Source organism: Coffea eugenioides, chromosome 7, assembly GCF_003713205.1.
Source record: "Coffea eugenioides isolate CCC68of chromosome 7, Ceug_1.0, whole genome shotgun sequence".
Classification (NCBI taxonomy): Eukaryota; Viridiplantae; Streptophyta; class Magnoliopsida; order Gentianales; family Rubiaceae; genus Coffea; species Coffea eugenioides.
The window spans coordinates 11,827,922-11,853,296 of NC_040041.1; the positions used below are offsets into that span (position 1 = coordinate 11,827,922).

At 37.6% G+C, this 25,375-nt stretch overlaps 3 protein-coding genes and 1 pseudogene across 3 annotated transcripts; 2 read left to right on the forward strand and 2 right to left on the reverse strand.

Moving 5' to 3' along the window:
* The first annotated feature begins 542 nt into the window (after positions 1–542).
* Positions 543–4,747, forward strand: LOC113777824 (translocase of chloroplast 159, chloroplastic-like). Its single transcript, XM_027323035.1, has one exon. It carries the CDS (start codon positions 772–774, stop codon positions 4,483–4,485), a length of 3,714 nt encoding a protein of 1,237 aa, XP_027178836.1. The 5' UTR covers positions 543–771; the 3' UTR covers positions 4,486–4,747.
* A 4,087-nt stretch (positions 4,748–8,834) lies between these two features.
* Positions 8,835–9,962, forward strand: LOC113776903 (annotated as a pseudogene).
* A 3,585-nt stretch (positions 9,963–13,547) lies between these two features.
* Positions 13,548–16,005, reverse strand: LOC113778535 (G-type lectin S-receptor-like serine/threonine-protein kinase LECRK3). Its single transcript, XM_027323973.1, has one exon. The coding sequence runs from the start codon at positions 15,975–15,977 to the stop codon at positions 13,629–13,631; it is 2,349 nt and encodes a 782-aa protein (XP_027179774.1). The 5' UTR covers positions 15,978–16,005; the 3' UTR covers positions 13,548–13,628.
* A 5,170-nt stretch (positions 16,006–21,175) lies between these two features.
* LOC113778460 (G-type lectin S-receptor-like serine/threonine-protein kinase LECRK3) lies at positions 21,176–23,609 on the reverse strand. The gene has a single exon (XM_027323876.1). It carries the CDS (start codon positions 23,593–23,595, stop codon positions 21,247–21,249), a length of 2,349 nt encoding a protein of 782 aa, XP_027179677.1. The 5' UTR covers positions 23,596–23,609; the 3' UTR covers positions 21,176–21,246.
* Positions 23,610–25,375: the final 1,766 nt, after the last annotated feature.

Here is a 25,375-nt window from a genome sequence, read left to right on the forward strand (position 1 = left end):
TATAAATCTCAGAAATATACAAATAGCTCCTCTGAATTTCATAGAAATTCACACTTTGCCATAAGAATAATTGAACTATTAAGTATTCAAATGTATTATTCGCGTTTTCGAAAGGTTTCAAAATCCCTGGGTAAAATGCATACATATACATATATATATATATCTTATACTGTCAACATTGGATAAATGACAATTATGTAAAATTTAAATTTAAAATTTAGTTTTTACACACATGTCATAAATCCAACGATAATAGTGTATACACTATCCAGTGTTTATAAGATTTACTCATATATATATATAGATATATATATATATATTTATATCCAAAGTGGCAAAGTGAGAGATGTAAAGCACTAAAATGTGACTCCCCAAAACTTGCAAGGGGCAAATCGTGATTAACCCAATTGACAGTAACTCCGAGTAAAAATAAATCAGCATCAATAGGAACAAAAGTCCCACAAGGAAGCGTTTCCGAATTTCCTCAAAACGCCAAAAAAAAAAATCGGGCACCAAAAATCTCAAAACTGAAAACCCCAAATTCTCTTCTTCTTAACCCCTTCTCCTCTCCTCAGTCCTCCCAGCAACCTTATCCTTCGTCTCCTTATCTTCTTCACGTCTCCTGTTTTCTTCTTCCTTTCATTCCTGGAAACCCTTATCAAGAAACGTCCTAAACTCGAAACCCGCAAGAACCCACCATCGAAAGGTGGGCAAAGTTTGTCACCCTTCAATATATTAGTTGCAGAAGCCAAGGGAGGCTCTCAAGCTCCAATGGACTCGAAGGAAGTGGCTGCTGCGTCTTCTCCGGTCTCAGGTTCTTCTCCTAATAATAATACTCGTTTTGAAATTGATATTGATACTGCTCCTAAGGTTGGTAGTAATTTGAATACTGATATTCATGGTAGTGGTAGCAATGGTAAAGTTAATTTTAGTAGTGCTTCTGATGATGAGGGGTTTGTGAGTGGTGAGGAGGATTTTGATATGGCTTCGGAGAAGCCATTTGTGGTGGGCCCTGATGAAAAAGAAAAATCCGACGGCCTTGCGGGGGAGAATTCTGACGGCCCTTTTGCGGCTTCGTCGGAAGTATCTGTCCCAATCGATGATAATAGGGCTGCTTCTGAGGTTTTAGTTGGTGATAATGTCGAAAATGTTGATAAAGTTGGGGAATTAGAGGGTGGGAAGGATGTTGAAGGAGGTGAGGGCGAGCCGGTGAAAGAATCTCAAGCTGTTGGTGTAGGGGATAGTCTTTCTGATAATTTGGATGAAAGTGTTGTCGAGGGCTTGGAGGGGAAGCCTGAAGCTCCTCCTGTCTTTGCTGGGGATTCGGTCTCGAATTTGGATGGGAGTGGTGGTGATAGTCAAGGGGGCACGATAGAGAGTTTTGGGGAAAGGAGTGGAACTAGTGCCGGTGAAAAGGAGGAATCAAAACACCTGGAACTATTAGTGAATGACAGTGAAAGAGAGGAACCAGAACAAGCGTCACTTGTGACCAATGCCTGTGAAGTTGCAAATCATGATAAGTCAGATAGTGCAGCGGTTGATACCTCCACCGTCAAAAATGGTCCTCAACCAATGGAAGAGAAGAATGTTGAAGGGATTCCTGAGACTGGAATGGAGCAATTGGCTGTATCAGAAGCTAAAGAAAATGGCACTGTGTCGAGCAGTGGTGATGCTGAGGAATTACTAGGTGGAGATCAAATTCAGGCTGGCAAATCTGTTGACGAAGGAACGTACGTCAGCTTTCAGGATGATGGATTGGAAAAAAGTGAGTCTGGCATTTCTCATTGGCCTGAGCATGATAAACCGAAATCAATTCATGATGCTCCAGAAATAGTAGAAGCAGAAGATGAAGCTAAGATTCAGATGGGGGAAGAAGCTGGCCTTGAAGGCTCAATTTCAGATGGGGATAATGATGGTATGATATTTGGAAGCTCTGAAGCAGCTAAACAGTTCATTGAGGAGTTGGAGCGGGGATCAGGTGGTAATTCATTTTCAGGTGCTGATACTTCTCTGGATCAGCCACAGAGAGTTGATGGACAAATTGTCACAGACTCTGATGATGAAGTGGACACTGATGAAGAAGGAGAAAACAAAGAATTATTTGATTCTGCTGCCTTAGCAGCCCTCTTGAAAGCTGCGACTGGTGCTGACTCAGATGGGGGAAGTATCACAATAACCTCTCAAGATGGATCTAGGCTGTTTTCGGTAGAGCGCCCTGCAGGTCTGGGGTCTTCATTGCGATCCTTGAGACCTACTCCCCGATCAAACCGCCCCAACATCTTTACTCCGTCCACTTTTTCAAACAGTGGAGAATCTGAGAGCAACTTGACCGATGAGGAGAAGAAGAAGCTGGAGAGGTTACAGCAGATCCAAGTGAAATTTTTGAGGCTTCTGCACAGGCTAGGGCTTTCAACTGATGAATCAGTAGCAGCACAAGTTATCTACAGATTAACTCTTGCTGCAGGAAGGCAAAGCGGTCAACTGTTTAGCACTGAAGCTGCCAAAGCAATGGCGCTGCAGCTTGAAGCAGAGGAGAAAGATAATTTGGACTTCTCCTTGAACATACTGGTTCTTGGCAAATCTGGAGTGGGAAAAAGTGCTACGCTAAACTCAATTTTTGGGGAAGAGAAGGCTCAGATTGACGCATTTCAGCCTGCCACAACTACTGTGAAAGAAATATCTGGATTTGTGGATGGAGTGAAGCTTCGGGTTTTTGATACACCTGGCCTCAAATGCTCAGCGATGGAACAGTCTTTCAACCGCAGTATCTTGTCCTCAGTGAAGAAATTGACCAAGAAAAATCCACCAGACATTGTCCTTTATGTGGACAGGCTGGACGCTCAAACAAGAGACCTCAATGATCTGCCACTACTGAGGACCATATCTGGCTCTCTTGGATCCTCAACCTGGCGAAGTGCTATAGTGACCCTCACGCATGCTGCGTCTGCACCTCCAGATGGACCATCTGGTTCCCCTATGAGTTATGAGGCCTTTGTTACTCAAAGATCTCATGTTGTTCAGCACTCTATTGGGCAAGCTGTAGGTGATCTCCGCATGATGAGTCCAAGCCTTATGAATCCTGTTTCACTTGTGGAAAACCATCCTTCATGTCGGAGGAACAGGGAAGGCCAGAAGGTGCTACCTAACGGCCAAACTTGGAGACCTCAGTTGTTGTTGTTATGCTATTCAATGAAGATTTTGTCAGAAGCAGGTTCCCTCTCAAAGCCTCAAGATCCATTTGACCACCGCAAGCTCTTTGGATTCCGGGTTCGCTCACCGCCTCTTCCATATATGTTGTCTTCAATGTTGCAGTCCCGTGCACACCCAAAGCTTTCGACTGAGCAGGGTGGGGAGATTGGTGATTCTGATATCGACCTGGATGATTTGTCAGACATAGACAATGATGATGAAGATGAGTATGACCAGCTTCCTCCTTTCAGGCCTCTTAGGAAAGCTCAAATTGCAAAGCTCAGCAAAGAGCAGAGGAAGGCCTACTTTGACGAGTATGACTACCGGGTGAAGCTCCTTCAGAAAAAACAATGGAAAGAGGAACTGAAGAGAATGAAAGAGATGAAAACAAAGGGAAAGGATGCTGAGATTGTCAATGGTTTCACAGAAGAAGATGCAGATTCAGCAGCTGCAGCTCCCGTGGCAGTTCCATTACCTGACATGGTGCTGCCTCCTTCTTTCGATGGTGATAATCCTGCCTACAGATACCGATTCTTAGAGCCAACATCACAGTTTCTAGCCAGGCCTGTTCTGGATACCCATAGCTGGGATCATGATTGCGGGTATGATGGTGTCAATGTTGAAAACAGTTTGGCTATTCTGAATCGCTTTCCAGCAGCTGTCACTGTTCAAGTCACAAAAGATAAGAAAGATTTCAGCATTAGTTTGGACTCCTCTATTGCTGCTAAGCATGGCGAGAATGTGTCAAGCATGGCAGGATTTGATATCCAAAGTATTGGAAAGCAGCTTGCATATGTTGTCCGTGGTGAAACCAAATTCAAAAATTTGAAGAAGAACAGGACCGCTGGTGGGGTATCTATAACGTTCTTGGGGGAGAACGTGGTCCCTGGGATCAAGATTGAAGACCAGATTACATTGGGCAAGCAGTATGCCTTGGTAGGCAGCGCTGGGGTTGTTAGAGCTCAGCAGGACACTGCTTATGGAGCCAACTTTGAGCTGCAGCGCAGGGAGCAGGATTTTCCTATTGGCCAGGTCCAATCCACATTCAGCATGTCAGTGATCAAATGGAGGGGGGACTTGGCTCTAGGTTTCAACAGTCTAGCTCAGTTCTCTGTCGGGCGTGGTTCAAAAGTTGCTGTGCGTGCAGGAATAAATAATAAGCTGAGTGGACAGGTTACAGTGAGGGCGAGCAGTTCAGAACATCTCTCTCTTGCACTCGCAGCTGTCATCCCGACTGTAATTTCCATCTACAAGAAACTGTGTCCTGGTGTTGGCGAGAAGCAATTGATGTATTAGCTCGCTCTTTCACTTGGTGTTGCCTTGATCAATACCAAACGGCTTCATTTTGGAGCTTCTGCAGATTTTTTTTGTCATCTTGTTGGGTAACATTTATGTCATCTAGTTTAGAACTGCAGCTCATTACTAGAATTTATATGTTTTGGCTTGATGTTGAATATGAGATGGAACTAAGAGGGTATAATTTCATTTTTCAACTCCGAAAATTTGGTACCAGAATTCATTATGATTATCATCGAAGGCATGAATTTTGCTATGATTCTTTGGATTTCGTCCCTCTCTCTGATGCTAAGTACTGATCACAGTAATATCATAAATTTATAATTATTTTGGTATGCTGACTGTCATAAGATTAAGGGTTAAAAACAAAAAAGCCTCTTATGGTGTACATAATATGTAAAAAAGTTCCCTGTGGTTTCAAAACATAACACCTCATATTTTGAATTAAATTATAAATTAACAAAATTCGTTAAATTTAATGAAATTGACGGTTTTAGCCGTTAAACTTATCGGATTTCGTTAAGTTTACCGTTAAGTTTATCGAATCCCGTTAAGTTTATCAGATTTCGTTAAGTTTAACGAATTCTGTTAATTTATAATTTAGTTCAAAACATGAGATGTCGTTTTGTATGTTTTGAAACCACGGTGGCTTTTCTGTGTATTACATGTATCACAGGAGATTTTTTTGTTTTTAACCCTAAGATTAAAATGCCCTATGGGGAAACTGGTCAAAGCAACAGTTTCGTGGGAAGATTGTCCAGAAGTTAGTACCATCCAAGATAATAATTGGTGAACTCCTATTGAGATGATCTACGCAATGGTGGACCAACTTGCTAGGAGATGTTGATCCTTAATAGCCAATGCACAAGGCTAAAGCAACACATAAAAATAGCAGGCCATGAACAGAAGTTTATTCTCATCAGAACAGGGTAATTATGCAACACGAAGGAAACAGATAATAAAACTTGAAATACAATTCCTGAATTATACGTCACTGATAAAAGAAGCTGGAGAGGGAGGATTTGGAATGTCCATGGGTGCCTTCGAGCATAAGAACTTTCTTCATGGATGGACAAAGGGCTGGCTCATTCTGAATGCACCAGACAGCAATTTTGATCATTCTTTCTAGTTTTGTCATGTCAACAACCTCCTCGTTCCCACCAATTTACGCAGTTTACCATCCATGAAACAATTGTAAGCCGACATTTCAAGAATTGCTTCATCCTCAGGCAGTCTATAATCTGCTTTTTTCCCACAGCAAATGATCTCTAGCAGCACTATTCCATAGCTATAAACATCTGCTTTAACTGTCACTGGCAAATTCCAATGCCATTCTGGTGCAACGGAACCCCTTGTTCCTCTTACCCCTGTATAAGTTCTTGTTCGGTCATGATCTAATGGCTTTTCCAATCCAAAGTCAGATATCTTCGCGCACCTGCAGTCATCTATAGGTATATTTTGAGGTTTGATGTCACAGTGGATGATTTGTGTCTCATACTCTTCATGTAAATAAAGAATTCCTCTTGCAATGTCACAAGCAATTCTGATTCTTTCGTTCCAACCAGCGTGATTTTCTGGTTTGAAGAGAATATCCATTACTCGTATGTTTATATACCAGAAGCCAAGCAACTGGATGAGATTGCGGTGGTGTGTTCTTCAATATTTATCTGATCTCATTTTGAAACTCTTTTTTCCCCTTCTGCTAATACTTTCTGTGATTTCTTCACAGCCAATACCTTCTCCGAATTTGGCAAAATCCCTTTGTATACAGCACCAAATGCTCCTCTGCCCAACTCATCTCTGAATTCATTTGTTGCTTGCTCTAGATCAGTGAAGGTGAAGGCCCTAGGAGGCATCCTCAACAATTTGACATTCCCATTTTGCAATATCCTTTATAGGCCAATTCCTGAATTTTGTGAACATAAACCCCCAAAACTACAGACATCAGGAGTTCAAATACAGCAGGTGAAATCTCAATTAATGACTAGGATACCCACATGAACTTTCTTTTTATCGTTCTTCGAAGGATTACTGGGAGGATTACTAGGAATTACACCTTCATCGATGGATACAACTCCGGGTCAATCTCCTAAAGTCTTTTTTTTTTATCATATATTCTGAAATTGAAAAAAATCATCTAGAGATATATGAAATTGTCAATTTGGTATTGAAGACACTATATAATACACTGTAATTTATCCTTACGATGATTTTACATAGAAATGTAATCGAGTCTATAAAAGCTAACAAATGAAAAATTAAATAATACTGAAAATAAAAATTCAAATTGAATAACAAATAATATTTGATTAGGGACATGCGAACATAGCATTTTAAAGCTAAAACTCGATTCAATTTACTACTCGAACAAGATCAAATTGAGCCAAGTAATCAAGTTTGAGTCGAAATTTCACAAGTTAAGCATCGAGCTACTCTCTTGCACCCTAAATTCTACTGCTCAAACCAAAATGAAAATTATACGAAAAAAAGGGCAAGAAACATTCATCAGCATAATATAGTCAAAATAACATATTGACCCAAGTCAAACCTTATTATAGGATATCAATAAACTTTAATTAATAAAAGGGTCTACCTAACAGGTTAATTGATACAAAAGAGGGAAAAAGAAAAAAAACTAAGGAAAGAGCAAGAGCCAATTTCACTTAACCAAATATGCAGAATTGCCAAATATTTCTTTTTCTTTAGAATATTTTGAGTTTGAGTGCATAACCTCAGCCCGAGGTCCAATCTGATATGGGCCTTCTTAACATTGTGTTGTTGGATGACTTAAAGGCGTTGGCCGCGAGCACCATTCATAAGCGCGCTTTCTTCTTTGACGGTAATGAGAAAAAAAGGAAAGTTTCCAAAACCTGTGTTCCTTATCCTAAGCGAATTGATTTCGACTTTTCCGTTAAAATTCAAATCAAATCCATGTCCTAACCAGATCTGGAGTCTGCAATTCCTATATAAGAATTAGAGTTCATAACGTTAGTTTCACATGATTCATACTGGAGTATCATTCTTGAAAAAACCCCCTCCGAGAAAAATGCAGCAACAGCAGTTCTATTCACCTGCTCTTCATCAGCATTATCATGACTACCAAACTTATCCGCCAAGGATTCGAGAAAACATGGGAATTTACGACGGACATTATGTTTTCTTCGCCTTGCCTGATCAGACTCCTTTTTACCCTGTTCCGTCAGCTTATGACTTCCCAGTTTATCCTCAATTCATTCAGCCAGGTTACGATTCTCGCGATTTTTTTCTTCCTGGCCCTCTGCAATACTACTACAGTTATCCTGCTGGAGCGATGTACTATGATCAGAATAACAATTACTATGTTAATCAAGAGCAAAACCTCCAATTGCCCCGGAGCCATCTTCAAGAATCTGATCAGGGACCGGAACTCCTCTCCCGTTTTAGCTTTGCACCAGAAGATGAGACTGTCATACTTGATTTGGATGCGGAGGAGCACTACCCACTTGAGAACCAGCTTCAAGAATCTGATCATGGACGAAATAGTCACTTACGATTGAGCGCGAGCTTTGCACCAGAAGATGATACTCCCCTACCTGCGTTGGATGTAGAGTTCGTCAATGAGGAAGGAAATCTTGCCAGCGTCACGACTTTGATTCCTGCTGATGACCCAATTGTTGAGTTCCTGCAACAATTGGTTCCAGAAGACAGGATTAGTAAAAATAGTGGTTTGCCGGAAGCAGCCATCTCAGAGCATCCGAAAATCAGAAATTATCAAACACTTGCTGATCAACAACCTGAAATTTGCGTAGTTTGCCAGTGCGAGTACGAGAATGGGGAGACAATTGGAACTCTAGAATGCGGGCATGAGTACCATGCCGGTTGCATCAAAAGGTGGTTAATGAAGAAGAATGTTTGCCCTCTTTGCAAACGTGAAGGAATTCAACAGAAAAGCTAGTTGAGAATTTAAGAGCAGTTCTGTTTCTCAGAATCTGGAAGGCTCTCCTCCGCTTTCTGGATTCTTTTTGTATTATTCTTTATTTTGTTTGGATTTGTGACATAAGTTAGGAAAGCTATGAACTTTCTTTGTTTAACTACTGTTATTGATCTATATTTGAGTTGCACAGAAATTCTTGAAGTTTGTTCCTGAATTTGCAAACTAAGCCTACTATGTGATACGTTTGAACTTTTAAAACAGAGTTTAAGGTTCTGCAATTGCAAATTTTAAAGGAATTTTTTTTGGATTTGTCATCTGATGAAGTTGCTTCTCAAATATCATCTTAAAATAGAGTTTAAGGTTCTATAATTGCAAATTTAAGGAACTTCTTGGATGAGTCATCATGACTTGAGAAATTATGGAGTGCTGATGTGCTATGAACCTTAAGGAGCAATTGACTCGAATATTGCTCTTGGCAAGGTCAAGTAATCCTCTAAAATGCAGAAAGGAAGAAGTTCGTGTCTCTGTCCCTGTAATTCGGATTTCTCTTGCTGTTCTAGGAGTTCTGATATCTGTAATTGCCGGAGTTTATGTTCGTAGAAATCAGGTATGGGCTTATAAGCAGATATTACTACGATCAAGAAATGTTGAATTTCTTGAGAATGTGGCTCCAAGGGCCTGTACTTTTGCTGACTTGGAGCAAGCAACAAATGAATTCAGAGAAGTGTTGGGCAGAGGAACATTTGGGGCTGTGTGCAAAGGGATTATGCCAGATTCTGAGAAGGTTGTGGCTATGAAGAAACTTTAGAAAGTATTAGCAGAAAGCGAAAAGGAGTTTCAGAATGAAATCACGGTGATTGGGAAAACACATCACCGCAATCCTGTCCGGCTGCTCGGCTACTGCCTTGATGGAGCTAAAAGGCTTCTAGTTTATGAGTATATGAGCAATGGTTCATTGGCTGACGTCCTTCTCAAACCAGAGAACCATCCGAGTTGGGATGAAAGAACTAAAATTGCCTGCGACATTGCAAGAGGTATTCTTTACTTACATGAAGAATGTGAGACACAAAATCATCCATTGTGACATCAAACCTCAGAATATACTCATGGATGAAAACAGGTGTCCCAAGATTTCTAATTTTGGGCTTGCAAAGCTATTAAAGCATGATCAAACAAGAACTTACACAAACTTTAGAGGAACTAAAGGCTATGTTGCACAGGAAAATGCCTGCGACAGTTAAAGCAGACGTTTACAGCTTTGGAATTGGGCTGTTGGAGATCATATGCTGCTGAAAAAGTCTAGACTGGAGCTTTTTCTGGGGATCAAGCTGTTCTTGAAGATTGGGCTTGCCACTGTTTCAAAGCCGGAGAGCGGCATAAATTGGTTGGTGATCAGGATGTTGTTGACACGAGAAAACTGGAAAGAATGTTGCAAATAGCTCTCTGGTGCATCCAGGATAAGCCAGCACTTCGTCCATCCATGAAGAAAGTACTTCCGATGCCCGAAGGAACTGTTGATATTCCAGATCCTCCCAGTCCTACATCATTTTTAAGTTCCACATAATTCTAATTTTTTTTTTTTTGCAACACACTTTCTCTTTGAAGGCTTTAAATTCTGTTAATACTTGAATAGTTGCCATAAATTTTCGTAGACTTGTTAATCATACTGACTTGGCCACGAGCATAAATTCGACAACTTCATTTACATGTAGCACTTCCGTACATGCTTGCTCATAAACTAGAACGATTTGCACTTAATCTAATTAGTGATGAAAGAAGAGAACTGAGAATTGTTTTTTTTTTCCCTCTAAATAATAGACAGCATAGAAACATCCTTTCAAACTATGTATGCAACTAAACGAACCCTTTTTATGCTTTATGTTTGATCCACAAACAATAGATATATAGTTAAATATTATTTTTGGATAAAAATTCATAAATCTTGAATTCAAATTCCCCTGTCCCCTGCTGCAATGATGTACATAGGGAGGGTAGGCAGGGGCAGCCAGCCGCCCTACCCGCAAAATTTTCCTAAACTTCTGATATTTTATATTTAAATTTGACCTCTATCATTTTGTCCCCTCAACAAGTTTTAGCTCATTCTAGTATATAGACACACACGCATACGCATATACATATACATACATACATTTATACATGCATGCATGCATGCATGCATACATACAAACATACATACTCTAAATTTCATTATTACAAATTTAATGTATTTAGTATGTACTTATATTAGTTAAGGTAAAGAAACAAATAATTGACAAACAAAAAAGAAATTTAATCATATTTAGAATTATATTTATTTGCGATCGACTTGATATGTTAGTCCAAAGCCAACACCTAACCAACAAGCAAGCATCCATCTTTTCCCACATTCCTTCAACTCATTTCAAATATCCACTCTTCCCAAAACTCCATTTTTTCAAAGGCAAGTCTAATTTTTTTCCTTTACAATTCCTTTATAATTTGATTCATAAACATTCATTATTTGGACACAGATACTTATTTTAAAATTGTGATTTAGATTATTTTTTATGATTATTAATTTGCCAATTGTTCTTAATCTAAAATCTGTATCTTAAAATTCTTGAGTTATTTTTTATTGGGTTAATGTTTATTTATTGAATTTAGTTAATGACTATATGATTTTGGTCCATGAGCTAATTTTCATCTTCTGCTTTATATTTTGTCTCTTCTTATTAAAAAAATTTAGTGTTTAGTTATCACCTATTAAACTTTGGTTTTAAGACTTTAATTTTAGATTAGAGCACATCATTTGTTTTGATAATTTTTGTTAATCATTGTTTGATCATTCCCTTCCCCTAAACCCTTGTATACTATCTCTCATCTCCTAAGAACCCTCTCTCACCACCCATGTATAAAATTACATGTCGTCTCTTGTGTGCCCTTATGTGTCTCTTTGTAGTATGTCAACCCACCTATTTATAAGGAACATTATTTGACCAAAATCCAAATAACAACGGGAAATAATTCTGATTCCTAAGCTTATACAAAATAGAAAATAATTTTTAATCCTAAACAAAATAGGAAATTTCTTGATTACTACTTCAAATAACTAAAACTAATTAGGAAACTAGTTACTTCCACACAAAACAAGAATCCTGCCTAAAAAAAATTAAGCCAATTTCCTAACACAAACCTTATGCCCAGTTTTAATGAGTACGAACAGAGTCTAAATATACCATCCACATCAAGTTTTGGGGGATATATATTTCCATCCTGCGGATATCCTCCGTCAGTTAGATTAACGATATAGTTGAATTGATCAAGTAAGGATGATCAAAGCTCCTACAGAATCATCAGTTTCAGAAGCACTAGAAAACAGCTCCTGACCATTTGACAACTTCTGGCCAGGTAACAAAGTTTTCGTTGGATGCTCAAAGCTCTGCCAAACAATCTCCTATTCTCCTTATCCGAATTGTATATGACAAAAATTTCCTGAATCCAACATGGAAGCCGAGGAAGTACTGCTAGAAGCATTAACAATAATAATGTCATTGCTTCATGGTTGCTGCAAAATTACCCGACCTTCGCTTGATAACCATGGTTCACCGTCGCGGGTCACAGTCACGATTATTTCACATCCGTCACAGCATATCAGTGGGATATCGGGTGATACGCACATTATAACACATAAAAATTTTCAAAAATCTGAAAATATTACTAAAAATAGTAAATATCAAAAAAGGCATAATTTGAAAAAAAATATCGGATTTCGAGTGGACTCGGATATTTTGGACGATTCCATGCATCACGGTTCGAATTGGTCAATATCGGTTGGGTCAGAGCGAGTCGCAGCAATAAAGATTTGGGGATCCACTTTCAATAATGTCCACAGAAATTTTAGTTTTGAGGATTAATCATCATCTTTCATATTTTAATGGAGCTTACGGAAATTCTTACAGACCATTTATCAGCGGATCCTAATTCCTACACACTATTTGCAGTTCCAATTTTTCACTACCATTCTTTTGACTATACAAAACTGGATTTAATTTTTCCAAATTAAGCATATCACCCGGAAGCTTCCCAGTTCTGATTTCTAGACAACCTGTATGGTCCACAATTAGTATTCTGAAAATTCAGTTCCATCTTCATGACAACTTTGAAAACCTTAGTCCACACAATAACTCAATCTTGTTAACGTATTGGATGGTATATTTTTATTGGAGAAAAACCTATAAGGTCACGTGAAAGATATTTTATCAAATATAAAACTGGAATAGAGTACAATCCTAGTAGGTGAACATTTTTCGAATTATTATATTATGAGCAACATTAACTGCAGTAATAAATTTGAACAATTTAGTACCTGAAATGTATTGAAATTTTCACCAAGCCTTGAAACTAGCACCTTATAGGCAGATTTTTTTTTTTTTTTTTTTGCCTTTTAACAAATTCGGAATCTAAATAATTTGAAAATTTAACCCGTCAAAGAGATAACAATATGGTTGTGAAAATTTTTCATTTTAACGTAAACATTTCCTTTAATCTCTTTATCAGCACGCTCAAAGAGAAGTTTCAAGAAACCTTTTTCTTTTTTTTTCTTCTTCTTTTTTTTTTAAATATGTATAAGACTCATATAACCTAACTTACAACTCTTCAATTACCACTAACCTAAACACTATCATGAAGTTAGAATAGTCTAAACTCGCAACTTGTAATACTTTAGTAAAAAACTCGTAGTATTTAATAACTCTTCAAGATTTTGATCACTAAACCAAGATTTCATCGACTTCTCTTTGTGCAAATAGTCAACCGCAATTATGTCCAACAGTTACCAACATTCAAGCTGCAGCTCTAGACAGTGCCCGAGTAAGAAACGATGATGTTGTAAAACTATACCTCAAATTCCAATTGATTTTTTAAATTGTGGTTTTCTTTATTTTGCACTTCCACTTTTTCAGCATGATGGGCTAATTTGGTGTGCTGAATCTTGTTCGGCTAATTGAAACATGGTTGTCTAAGATGCCGTAGTGTTTTGGCTCAGAGTGGTATAGAATCTTCAATCAGAAACTCATATTTTGACAGACTGGTAATAAACTGTAAAATAATAGTAACCTTTTGGATATCAATCCAAAAGCCTTAGGGGGGAAAAAACACTTATCCAGAATCCTACAACTAATTTTTCTTTTGCCACGATATGAAAGGATTTAAGGTAATAGTGTGACGCTAAAAAACCAAACACAAACTACAATTATATGGCACTTAGAAAAGATGTAGGACTTGGAGGAACTGGAATATCAACAGTTCCTTCCAGCATCAGAACGACTTTCTTCATGGATGGACGAAGAGCAGGCTCATCCAGGATGCACCAGAGAGCTATCTTGATCATTCTTTCCAGTTCTCTCACTTCAAGAACCTCCTGATCACCAACCAATTTATATAGCTCCCTAGCCTCGAAACACTGATAAGCCCATTCTTCAAGAATAGCTTCATCCCCAGAATAGGTCCAGTCTGCATTTTTTCGGTAGCATATGATCTCTAATAGCATAATTCCAAAGCTGTAAACATCTGCTTTTACTGACACGGGCAAGTTCCGGAACCATTCTGGTGCAACATAACCTCTTGTTCCTCTTACTGCAGTACAAGTTCTGGTTTGATCATGTTTTAATATCTTTGCCAACCCAAAATCAGAAATCTTGGCACACCTGTTTTCATTCATGAGTACGTTCTGAGGTTTGATGTCACAATGGATGATTTGTGTCTCACACTCTTCATGAAGGTAAAGAATACCTCTTGCAATGTCACGGACAATTCTAATTCTTTCATCCCAACTCAGGCGGTTCTCTGGTTTGTACAGGATATTTTCCAATGATCCATTGCTCATATACTCGTAAACTAGAAGCCTCTTAGTGCCATCAAGGCAGTAGCCCAGTAGCCGGACAAGATTACGATGATGTGTTTTCCCAATCACTGTGAGTTCATTCTGAAACTCCTTTTCCCCTTCTGCTAATACTTTCTCGAGTTTCTTTACAGCCACAACCTTCTTGGAATTTGGCAAAATCCCTTTATACACAGCCCCAGACGCTCCTCTGCCCAACTCTTCTCTGAATCCCTTCGTTGCTTGATCTAGTTCAGCAAAGCTAAAGGCTGTTGGAGCTACATTCTGCACAAATTCAACATTTCCAATTTGCGATATCTGCTTATATGCTGATACCTTAATTCTGCAAACATAAACTCCAGCAGTTACAGAGATCAGGACTCCAGAAACAGCAAGGGAAATCCCAATAATCAGGATATACAAACGACCTTCTTCCTTTCTTTTTTTGGGAGGATTATTGTGAATTTCACTTACACCTTCATCCTTAGTTGCAGGTTTTCCTACCTTGACTAGAGCAATATTGGAGTCACTTGCTCTTTTTCCATATGTCAATGGGAGCCTCTGCTTCTTGCATTGTCCATCTTTGAAGAATGCCGCTTCACAGTTGCAATCTTCAAGACAAATCTTTGCACAATCTTCTCTCGTGTTTGTTTCCAATATGAAAAAGGGGTTATCTTCCCATATAGTAGATTCCAAGTACTCAATGGTGTAATTGACCATTGGATCCGTGGAATTACAGCTACCTGCAAACAAACTTCTCTCACAGCCCGAGCTCCAATTGCCTTGATTGACAAAGTCAAATCCAGGAAGGCATTTGCATTCAACCAAGTTATCCAGTTTTGTACAGAAGCCATTGAACCCACAAAGGCCTTTAGGATCACATTTATCAGCTGAAGATTCCCATAGGATCGACCAATTGCCCATCTGATCTAACGAATGTGAATACAATCGGAAAATACCATCCACATCAATCTTCATCAAATAGATCATCTTGTTCTGAGGATGTCCTCCATCAGAAAGATTCTTCACTATATTAACACTTGAATTGATCAAGTACAGATGCCCATCATCCTGGAGATTTAGAGTTATATTTGGACCGTCTCCATTAGTTCCAGATGCCCAGTAAGAATTTTCCGCTACATCTGTTGTGCCCACAGGGTACTGTACAAGGTGTCCATCCGTTTGCATCTTCAGACGAAAAATTCCTCTTGAATCGTCAGTTTCTGAAGCACTGGATATGAGCTCGTGATCAGCTGCCAATCGCTGACCGGGCAATAAACTATTAGTTGGATTCTCGAAACTTTGCCATATGATTTCCTTTTCAGAATTGTATAACACAAAATTTCCAGAATCCAACATGGAAGCTGAAGAAATGGGTTCCAAAGGATTAGCAATTGATATGTATTGGCCTTCTAGCAGGCGCAAGATGAGCCTGCCATCTGTAGACAAAATCAGCGAAACATTGCTAGAAAAAATGGGGTTATCCCTGTTGGCAGTCCAAACTGCAGTCTTTTCAGGAATTCCAGCAAGAAAAATGCCCACAGCATAGCCATTGCGTTGCTGATAGAATCCAAAAGCAAATATTCCAGATGGCGACAACCATGATGATGAGTTGCCTGTGGGTGTTAGAGAAGAACCTAAGCTAATGTTAAGAGGGCTTTGTTGAGCTGCTATTCCTGAATAGAATGCTGATGATAGGACGAAGAACAAAAAAGCAGCCATGTATGGAAATTGGAGATGGAATAGAAGAGAAGCCGGTTTTCTCTTGCTTTTCTGTGTATCCTACTTGCTTTCTTAGTATAAATATAAGACTTGCGTCGAGATTTGGCATGGTTGACTCCTCAAGTCTTTGCAACGACTCAGGTCTTCCGGGAAAAAATTTGTATTGGCAGTTCTACAGCAGCAATAAATGTTTCTGTTGACAATTGACAATGTCAACTACCATTTGTACTGAAATTCTATAGAGAACTTACCATGCAGAGTAAAGACTGGGGGATCTTCCTTCAATAATGTCCACAGAAATCCTAGTTTTGATGGACTAATCGTCTTTCAGATTTTACTGGATCTTACGAAAATTCTTACAAATTGCTCTTCAACGGATCCTAATTCCTGTGCATTATTTTCAGTTTGAACCTTTCACTACCATTCTTTTAACTATACAAAACTGGATTTAATTTTTCCGCATTAAGTATATCATCTGGAAGCCACCCATTTCTGATTTCCAACAACCTTTATGGTCCACAATTAGCATTCTGAAGAATCAGTTCCATCTTACTGAAGCCTTTGAAAACCTTAACCATAACTCAATCTTGTTAACATATTAGATGGTATATTTTTTTGGAGAAAAAACCTATAAGGTTACGTGAGAGATATTTTATCAAATATAAAACAAAATAAAGTACAATCCTAGTGAGCGAACTTTTTTGAATGATTTATTAGCCCTTTCTCGTTAAAAAAAAAAAAGGAATGTAACACAAGGACTTCTGATGCTGTCAACCATCCTAGTACTACCCTTGCCCGCTGTTATTAATACTTCTAAAGCTGTACTACATACGTTAGAGGGGTCAATTCTGAAGAATTAGAAGTCTGTGAGAGGCGTTAGAGAGTCGATTTTGCACCTTCGAATGCTGAACTTGATGTTGAAGTTTTAGCCTCTGACCCTACTTTTCTTATTCCACCAGCACGGCCTTTATACTTGAGATACTGAGATTATGAACTATATTATTAGATCAGGTGTTCTGCATTTAAATATAATTAGTTTGAGTGTGAAAGAAACAATTGAATGTAAATTAAGGGGTCCTAATCAATGCCAAACTTCATGGATCGAATTGGTGCCACTGACCATAGAAGCTCTGTTTTAAAACTCAGACCGAACTGGCCGGTCGAACCGGGAACCGGTCAGGTAGCCGGTCCGAGTCATATTAAAAAATCGAAAATTTAAAACTCGGTCAAAGCCGGTCAAAAACCGGGTTTGACCGGGAAAAAACCGATTTTTTCGGTTCAACAGTAATTTTTTTAAAAAAAATTCAAACTTTTTAATATTATGTTTTGATCCCCTAAATTGTTAAAACTTATTGATATACCTCAAATATTTGATACTTTATAAATATTGTCCTAAAATTTGATGTTATTTTCAATTAAATTCATAATTTTAATTCTAAACTTGTTAATATTTATTAAATAATATAAATTGCTACTTGATTGTTCTAATTTCTTTGTATTTTCTTGTTAAATATATTTGAAACATCAAATATATATGAATATACCTTTATTAATATCGATATATTATTAGATGTTATATATATAATATTTTAATTTTTAAATAATTTTTATTTATGACGTCATCCGGTTCGACCCCTATCGACCCCCGGTCGAACCCATTGACCCCTGACCCCTGACCTCGGTCGAGTCACTATCCGGTCCGGTTCTGAAAACATAGCATAGAAGTCTAGAATAAGGCTTCTTCACTATCACTCTCAACCAGTAAGCTAAAACAAATTTGGCCAAGAAAAAAAATGCTAATTTTTTAATTTTTTTTTAACTCCAATGTCAAAATTAAAGTTCATAATTAACGGATAAACCATTCTAACAGAGCATTTGATGATTCGTTATGTTAGGGTTGAGATTAAAGACGTATATTGCACATGGCAGAAATTTAATCGTGCATGCAACATTAGAAAGTGAACTTCTAGTTTTGGTCTCAGTTGGATGCTTCATGTGTGCTTCTTGCTTTACCTAGTGGTGTGCTAGTAGAGGCTGAGTTGAATCCATAACAACGGATAGAGCTCGATTTGTTAAAGGCTCGAGTTGATTTTGATTTCTAACAAGGTCGAGTTCGAATTCGAATAAGAATTAAGATTCGAGTAAGTTACTAAATTGAGCTCAAATTACTAGTTATCCGGCTAGTTAAGGTTCTATAAGGCTCAAACAGCTTTTTGGGAAAACAAAACTTTGACCATAATTTATGAATTCAGTTAATATAGGGAACATATCATGAATATGTATAAATAAAAAGATTCTATGCTTGTTTCTTTCTCTTGTTTGAGACAGGTCGTGAATGTAGAATATTGTAGTATTTTACAATGAAAGAAGTTGAGACAAAATTGTTAATAATAGATTACCTACAGAAATAGGTGAAAGAAAATTCCTCCCAAGATTTAATAGTTGATCCATTCTCTGCCTTGGTAAAGTCCGCTTTGTTGCAATAGGAACGAACCAGAATAAATAAGTTTTAGCTAATGTAATAAAGATACCAATTACTGATGTAAATCGAAGTATTGTCATGACAAGTCCCGGATGTGGATGGATGATGACACAAGTCTAGCTCTACTCCCAAAGTTAAAGAATTTGAACTTCCATTCCAAACTAATTGGTAGTGATTAAGAGAATCAAGAACTTGATTAATTATTAATCCATTAAGTCTCTTGTCCAACTACTGGACTCATTTGGGATCCTCTGGTTTCTCTCCATATAATTATATCTAAATTACTATAAGTACATAAAATTATCTATTATGTTATTACTTTTATTTTGATGACTAGATCGACATACTAAAAAACGATATCTATTCGAGAATACTTCATTGAAATTTGCATGAAATATTTATGTAATAAAATTTGCAACAATTAATCAAATGCCAAAACTTAGTCAATGTAATACCGAATTTTGTGGACAACTAATACAAGTGCCGAAGTATATTCACATTGATTTTGATGTTGGTGTTTGAGTGGGATCCAGGGAAGTAATTAGGAAATGGTTTTATTTTTTTTTATTAGAAGAATGGGGGTTTTCTGTTAGTATTATCAGCATTAACTGCAGAAATTTTTTCATAAATAAAAAATGAGGGGTAGTTTGGGACAGGGGTAGTGTCGTAAGCACCTTTTTTGGGGGTACAGGGAAGCTCTTAGGATGTCACAATGGATGATCTGTGTCTCACATTCTTCATGTAAGTAAAGAATACCTCTTGATGATTCGGCTTGATTTCGTCTAGCTCATGTGGCAAATCGAGTCAAGCTCTAACTTTAAAAAGCTATACTCAAGATTTTTGTTTTGTCAAGCCCAATCAAGTTTATTTATTAGTTAATTTTAGTTTTTAGTTTTAGTTTTGTTTAATTTTTAATTTTTTAGTTTTTTATTTAATTTTGAACCTCTGATTTTTTTAGTCGGTTTAATTTCAGTTCGATTCAATTACATTCCTGTGCAAAATGATATGTATTGTTATTGTAAAGATGTATTATAGTGTATTGCATAGTTTCTTCAATACGAAATTGACAATTTTGACATATCTTTGGATGATATTTTGTAAAATTTCTGATAGGGTGTAATTTGTTATTAAATTTATGATTAATTTTTACTTTATTCTTGACAAATATTATTTTAATTGTAGGATTCTACTTATATTTAGTATTTTGACCTAATTATAGGAGGTGGAACGCAAAAATGCTAAAAAGAGCGATTTTCTTAAAGTCATGCGATTTTCTTGAAGGCAATATCGGTGGTTGCCTTATTTTTTCTTATTTTTTTATTCGATTAGGAAATTGGCTAGTATATAGACTAGTCAGTTAGGTTTTCATTAGGGAGGCTGGTTGGCCACAAGGCAAAAGCAAGTCGTTTCTTCGTTCCCTTACTTTTTCATTCTAACAAATATCACATCGTTTCCGGGGAAAAGATTGATGTCAATGAATTCAACTTATTCGTATAGAAATTTCTCTATGAGAGGTGGCTAAATTTCTAATCTAGTTAAAGATCAACTCAACGACACAGTCCTGAACACTTGTGAGATCGAACTAATCTCAACTTGTTCCTTCAATTTATTCATATTTGTACATTCTCTATTTCAATTTTTCGAGATTATTTTGTTAACTGGATGTCAAGGGTCTGATATTCAAAATGATCTAATAATCTATTGTCAAATTAATCAACTAAATTTGTAATTGTTTAGTCGATTAATATTAGTGGTAACTAGCATTTACACACGTTAGGGGAACATGCAATCTAATTTAAATAACCCTCTTATTGTGTTATTAATTCGGGTTAGGCTTTTCTAATTCTTAATACAATTGAAAAATTAAATTCTACGGTCGTACTTAGAGTTATTTCATAATTAGGGGTGATCAATGGTCGTACTTTGATTACCAATAAACTAATGAAAAATTGGTCTTCAGAGCTTATTAACAATTATAACTGACCTGTTAATTAATTGAGCAAACCATCTTTGCATCAATGATCGGATGAATGAACTATGTCTGAGAGGTTGTATCTTTGGCTAGAGTTTGTTTGCCATCGATTTAATTCCTACTTACTTTCGTGAATTATTTTATTAACTGGTTATGTATTTATTTTTGTTTGAGTTATTTAATTATCCCCAATTTTATAAAAATCTCCCTTACTTTGTACTCTAAAAGAAATAAATTATCCCCAATCCCTGTAGATTCGACCATACTCACTGTTACAGACAAATATATATTTTTATTAAATAGGAATTTATTATTGTACAGGCTCGACATCTGTCAATTTCAGAATATATGATTTAAGAAAAGAAGAAGTTAGAAGATTAACCTGGACAATGCAAAATTTTAGTTAGTTTCCAAATATTTTGCCCTTCTGCAATCAAGAAATTAAACTCCACCAAGTTCAGTGGGCCGAATCAATTTGGACTTCATCGACTTAGTTGTCTATAACACAACTTGCTCTGGATCTTTCACAGTGGTATCCACTTGAATCCTCAGTGATTAATTCAGCAAGTTTTTGACAGAATAGTTTGTAATAAAGTGTAAAATGATAGCAAAAGCAAAACAAATTTCAACCGACCATGACAAGAACCAGGCTAGTAATAAGCACTATACACTTCTAATGACATCAATAATCTCAACCACCGGTAGTGAAAGCTAAAGAAACACATAAAAATGATAATCCAACAATGAAGTTTATTTTCCACAAAATACATGATAGAAATAGATAGGATGTGAAACTAGAAAAAGCGAAACACAAACTACAATTCTATGGCAATTAAAAAAGATGGAAGGCTGGGAGGATCTGGAATATCAACAGTTCCTTCGAGCATCAGAAGAACTTTCTTCATGGATGGACGAAGAGCTGGCTCATCCTGGACGCACCAGAGAGCTATCTTGACCATTCTTTCCAGTTCTCTCACGTCATCAACCTCCTGATCACCAACCAATTTATATAGCTCTCCAGCCTCAAAACACTGATAAGCCCATTCTTCAAGAATTGCTTCACTCTCGGGACTCGTACAGTCTACGCTTTTTCGGCAGCATATGATTTCTAGCAGCACAATTCCGAAGCTGTAAACATCTGCTTTAACTGTGACAGGCAATTTCCTGAACCATTCTGGTGCAACATAGCCTCTTGTTCCTCTTACTCCTGTATAAGTTCTGGTTTGATCATTTTTCAACAGCTTTGCCAATCCAAAATCAGAAATCTTGGCACATCTGCTTTCATCCATGAGTATATTCTGAGGTTTGATGTCACAGTGGATGATTTGTGTCTCACATTCTTCATGTAAGTAAAGAATACCTCTAGCAATGTCACAGGCAATTTTCATTCTTTCGTCCCAAGTTGGATAGTTCTCTGGTTTGTGCAGGAATTTTTCCAAAGATCCATTGCTCATGTACTCATAAACTAGAAGCCTCTTAGCTCCATCCAGGCAGTATCCAAGTAGCTGGACGAGATTACGATGATGTGTTTTCCCAATCACTGAGATTTCATTCTGAAACTCCTTTTCTCCTTCTGTTAATACTTTCTCAAGTTTCTTCACGGCCACGACCTTGTTGGAATTTGGCAAAATCCCTTTGTACACGGTCCCAAATGCTCCTCTGCCCAACTCTTCTCTGAATTCATTTGTTGCTTGCTCTAGCTCAGCAAAGGTAAAGGCCCTTGGAGCCACATTCTTATCAAATTCAACATTTCCATTTCCCAACACCTGTTTGCAGGCCCGTGCCCGATTTCTGTGAACATAGACTCCAGCAACTACAGAGATCAAGACTCCAAAAACAGCAAGTGAAATCCCAATTTTCGCGATATAGACACGGGCTTCTTCCTTTCTGTTTTTCTGAGGACTACTTTGACTCACACCTTCATTGTTATTTGCAGGATTGCCTACCTTGACAAGAGCAACATTCAAGTCATCTGCTCTTCTTCCATATGTCAATGGGAGTTTTTGCTTCTTGCAATGTCCATCTTTGAAAAATGCTGCTTCACAGTTGCAATCTTCAAGACAAGCCTTTGCACAATCTTCTCTCGTGCTTGTTTCCAATCTGAAAAATGTGCTATCGTCCCATGCAGTGTGTTCCAAGGACTCAATGGTGTAATTGACATTTGAATTCGTGGAACTGCAACTATCTGGAAGAAAACCTCTCGTACAGCCCAAGCTCCAATTGCCTTGATTGACAAACTGAAATCCAGGAAGACATTTGCATTCGACCAAGTCATCGATTTTAGTACAGAAGGCATTGAACCCACAAAGGCCTTTAGGAACACAATTATCAGTTGAAGATTCCCATATGATTGACCAATTGCCCCCCTGATCTATCGAATGAGAATACAATCGGAAAATACCATCCACATCAATCTTCATCAAATAGATCATCTCGTTCTTAGGATGTCCTCCATCAGAAAGATTCTGCACTATATTAACACTTGAATTGATCAAGTACAGATGCCCATCATCCTGGAGATTTAGAGTTATATTTGGACCGTCTCCACCAGTTCCAGATGCCCAGTAAGCATTTTCCCCTACATCTGTTGTGCCCACAGGGTACTGTACAAGGTGTCCATCCGTTTGCATCTTCAGACGAAAAATTCCTCTTGAATCGTCAGTTTCTGAAGCACTGGATATGAGCTCGTGATCAGCTGCCAATCGCTGACCGGGCAATAAACTATTAGTCGGATTCTCGAAACTTTGCCATATGATTTCCTTATCAGAATTGTATAACACAAAATTTCCAGAATCCAACATGGAAGCTGATGAAATCGGTTCCAAAGGACCAGCAATAGATATGTTTTGGCCTTGTGGCAGCTGCAAAATGAGCTTGCCATCTGTAGACAAAATCAGCGAAACATTGCTCGAAAAAATGGGGTTATCCCTGTTGGCAGTCCAAACTGCAGTCTTTTCAGGAATTCCAGCAAGAAAAATCCCAACAGCATAGCCATTGCGTTGCTGATAGAATCCAAGGGCAAATATTCCAGATGGCGACATCCATGATGATGAGTTGCCTGTGGGTGTTAGAGAAGAACCTAAGCTAATGTTAAGAGGGCTTTGTTGAGCTGCTATTCCTGAATAGAATGCTGATGATAGGACGAAGATCAAAATAGCAGCCATGTATGGAAATTGGGAGATGGAATAGAAGAGAAGCCGGTTTTTTCTTGCTTTTCTGTGTATACAGTGGTTGCATCCTACTTGCTTTCTTAGTATAAATATAAGACTTGCGTCGAGATTTGGCATGGTTGACTCCTCAAGTCTTTGCAACAACTCAGGTCTTCCGAGGAAAAAATTTGTATTGGCAGTTCTACAGCAGCAATAAATGTTTCTGTTGACTGTTGATAATTTCAACTGCCATTTGTACTGAAATTCTATAGAGAACTTACCATGCAGAGTAAAGACTGCGGGATCTTCCTTCAATAATGTCCACAGATATCCTACTTTTGATGGACTAATTGTCTCTCAGATTTTACTGGATCTTACCAATATTCGTACAAAGTCGCTCGTCAACGGATCCTAATTCCTGTTCATTATTTTCAGTTTGAACTGTTCACTACCATTCTTTTAACTATACAAAACTGGATTTAATTTTTCCGCGTTAATTATATCATCTCGAAGCCACCCACTTCTGATTTCCAACAACCTTTGTGGTCCACAATTAGCATTCTGAAGAATCAGTTCCATCTTAATGAAGACTTTGAAAACCTTAATCATAACTCAATCTTGTTAACATATTAGATGGTATATTTTTTGGAGAAAAAACCCACAAGGTTACGTGAGAGATATTTTATCAAATATAAAACAAAATAAAGTACAATCCTAGTGAGTGAACTTTTTTGAATGATTGTTATTAGCCCTTTTTCACCAAAAATAAAATTTAAAAAACAAAAAGAAAAAGGAATGTAACACGAGGACTTGTCAACATATCCTAGAACTACCCTTGCCCGCTGTTAATAGTACTTCTAAAGCTGTACTACGTTAGAGGGGTCAATTCTGAAGAAATTTAGAAGTCTGTGAGCAGCGTTAGAAAGTCGATTTTGCTCCTTTTTTTTTTTTTCCCAAAGATTACAAGTAATTAGACTAGAAACACTTAGGAGTTAACAGTTAAACCGGCTCAAGAAGAACAATCTAAGCGAGACCCACAAGAAACACCCATCCAGCCACCCCCAAGCACAACCTCGCCAATTAAAGGCATTCTTTTTTCCAAAGATTACAAGTAATTAGATTAGAAACACTCAGTAGTTAACAGTTAAACCGGCCCAAGAAGAGCAATCTAAGCGGGACCACAAGAAACATCCATCCAGCCAATTGGTGACAGGAAGGTACTCCCATGGAATTTAAGTAAAGACCCCACGGTCAACCGATGTAGGATGGAAGTCGATTTTGCTCCTTGGAATACTGAATTTGATGTTGAATTTTTAGCCTCTGACCCTACTTTTCTTATTCCACCAGTAGGGCCTTTATATTTGAGATGCTGAGATTATGAACATATTATTAGATCAAGCGTTCTGCATTTAAATATAATTAGTTTGAGTGTGAAAGAAACAATTGAATGTACATTAAGGGGTGCTAATCAATGCCAAACTTCATGGATCCAATTGGTGCCACTGACCATAGAAGTCTAGAATAAGGCTTCTTCACTATCACTCTCAACCAGTAAGCTAAAACAAATTTGGCCAAGAAAAAAAAATGCTAATTTTTAATTTTTTTTAACTCCAATGTCAAAATTAAAGTTCATAATTACCGGATAAACCATTCTAACAGAGCATTTGATGATTCGTTATGTTAGGGTTGAGATTAAAGATGTATATTGCACATGGCAGAAATTTAATCGTGCATGCAACATTAGAAAGTGAACTTCTAGTTTTGGTCTCAGTTGGATGCTTCATGTGTGCTTCTT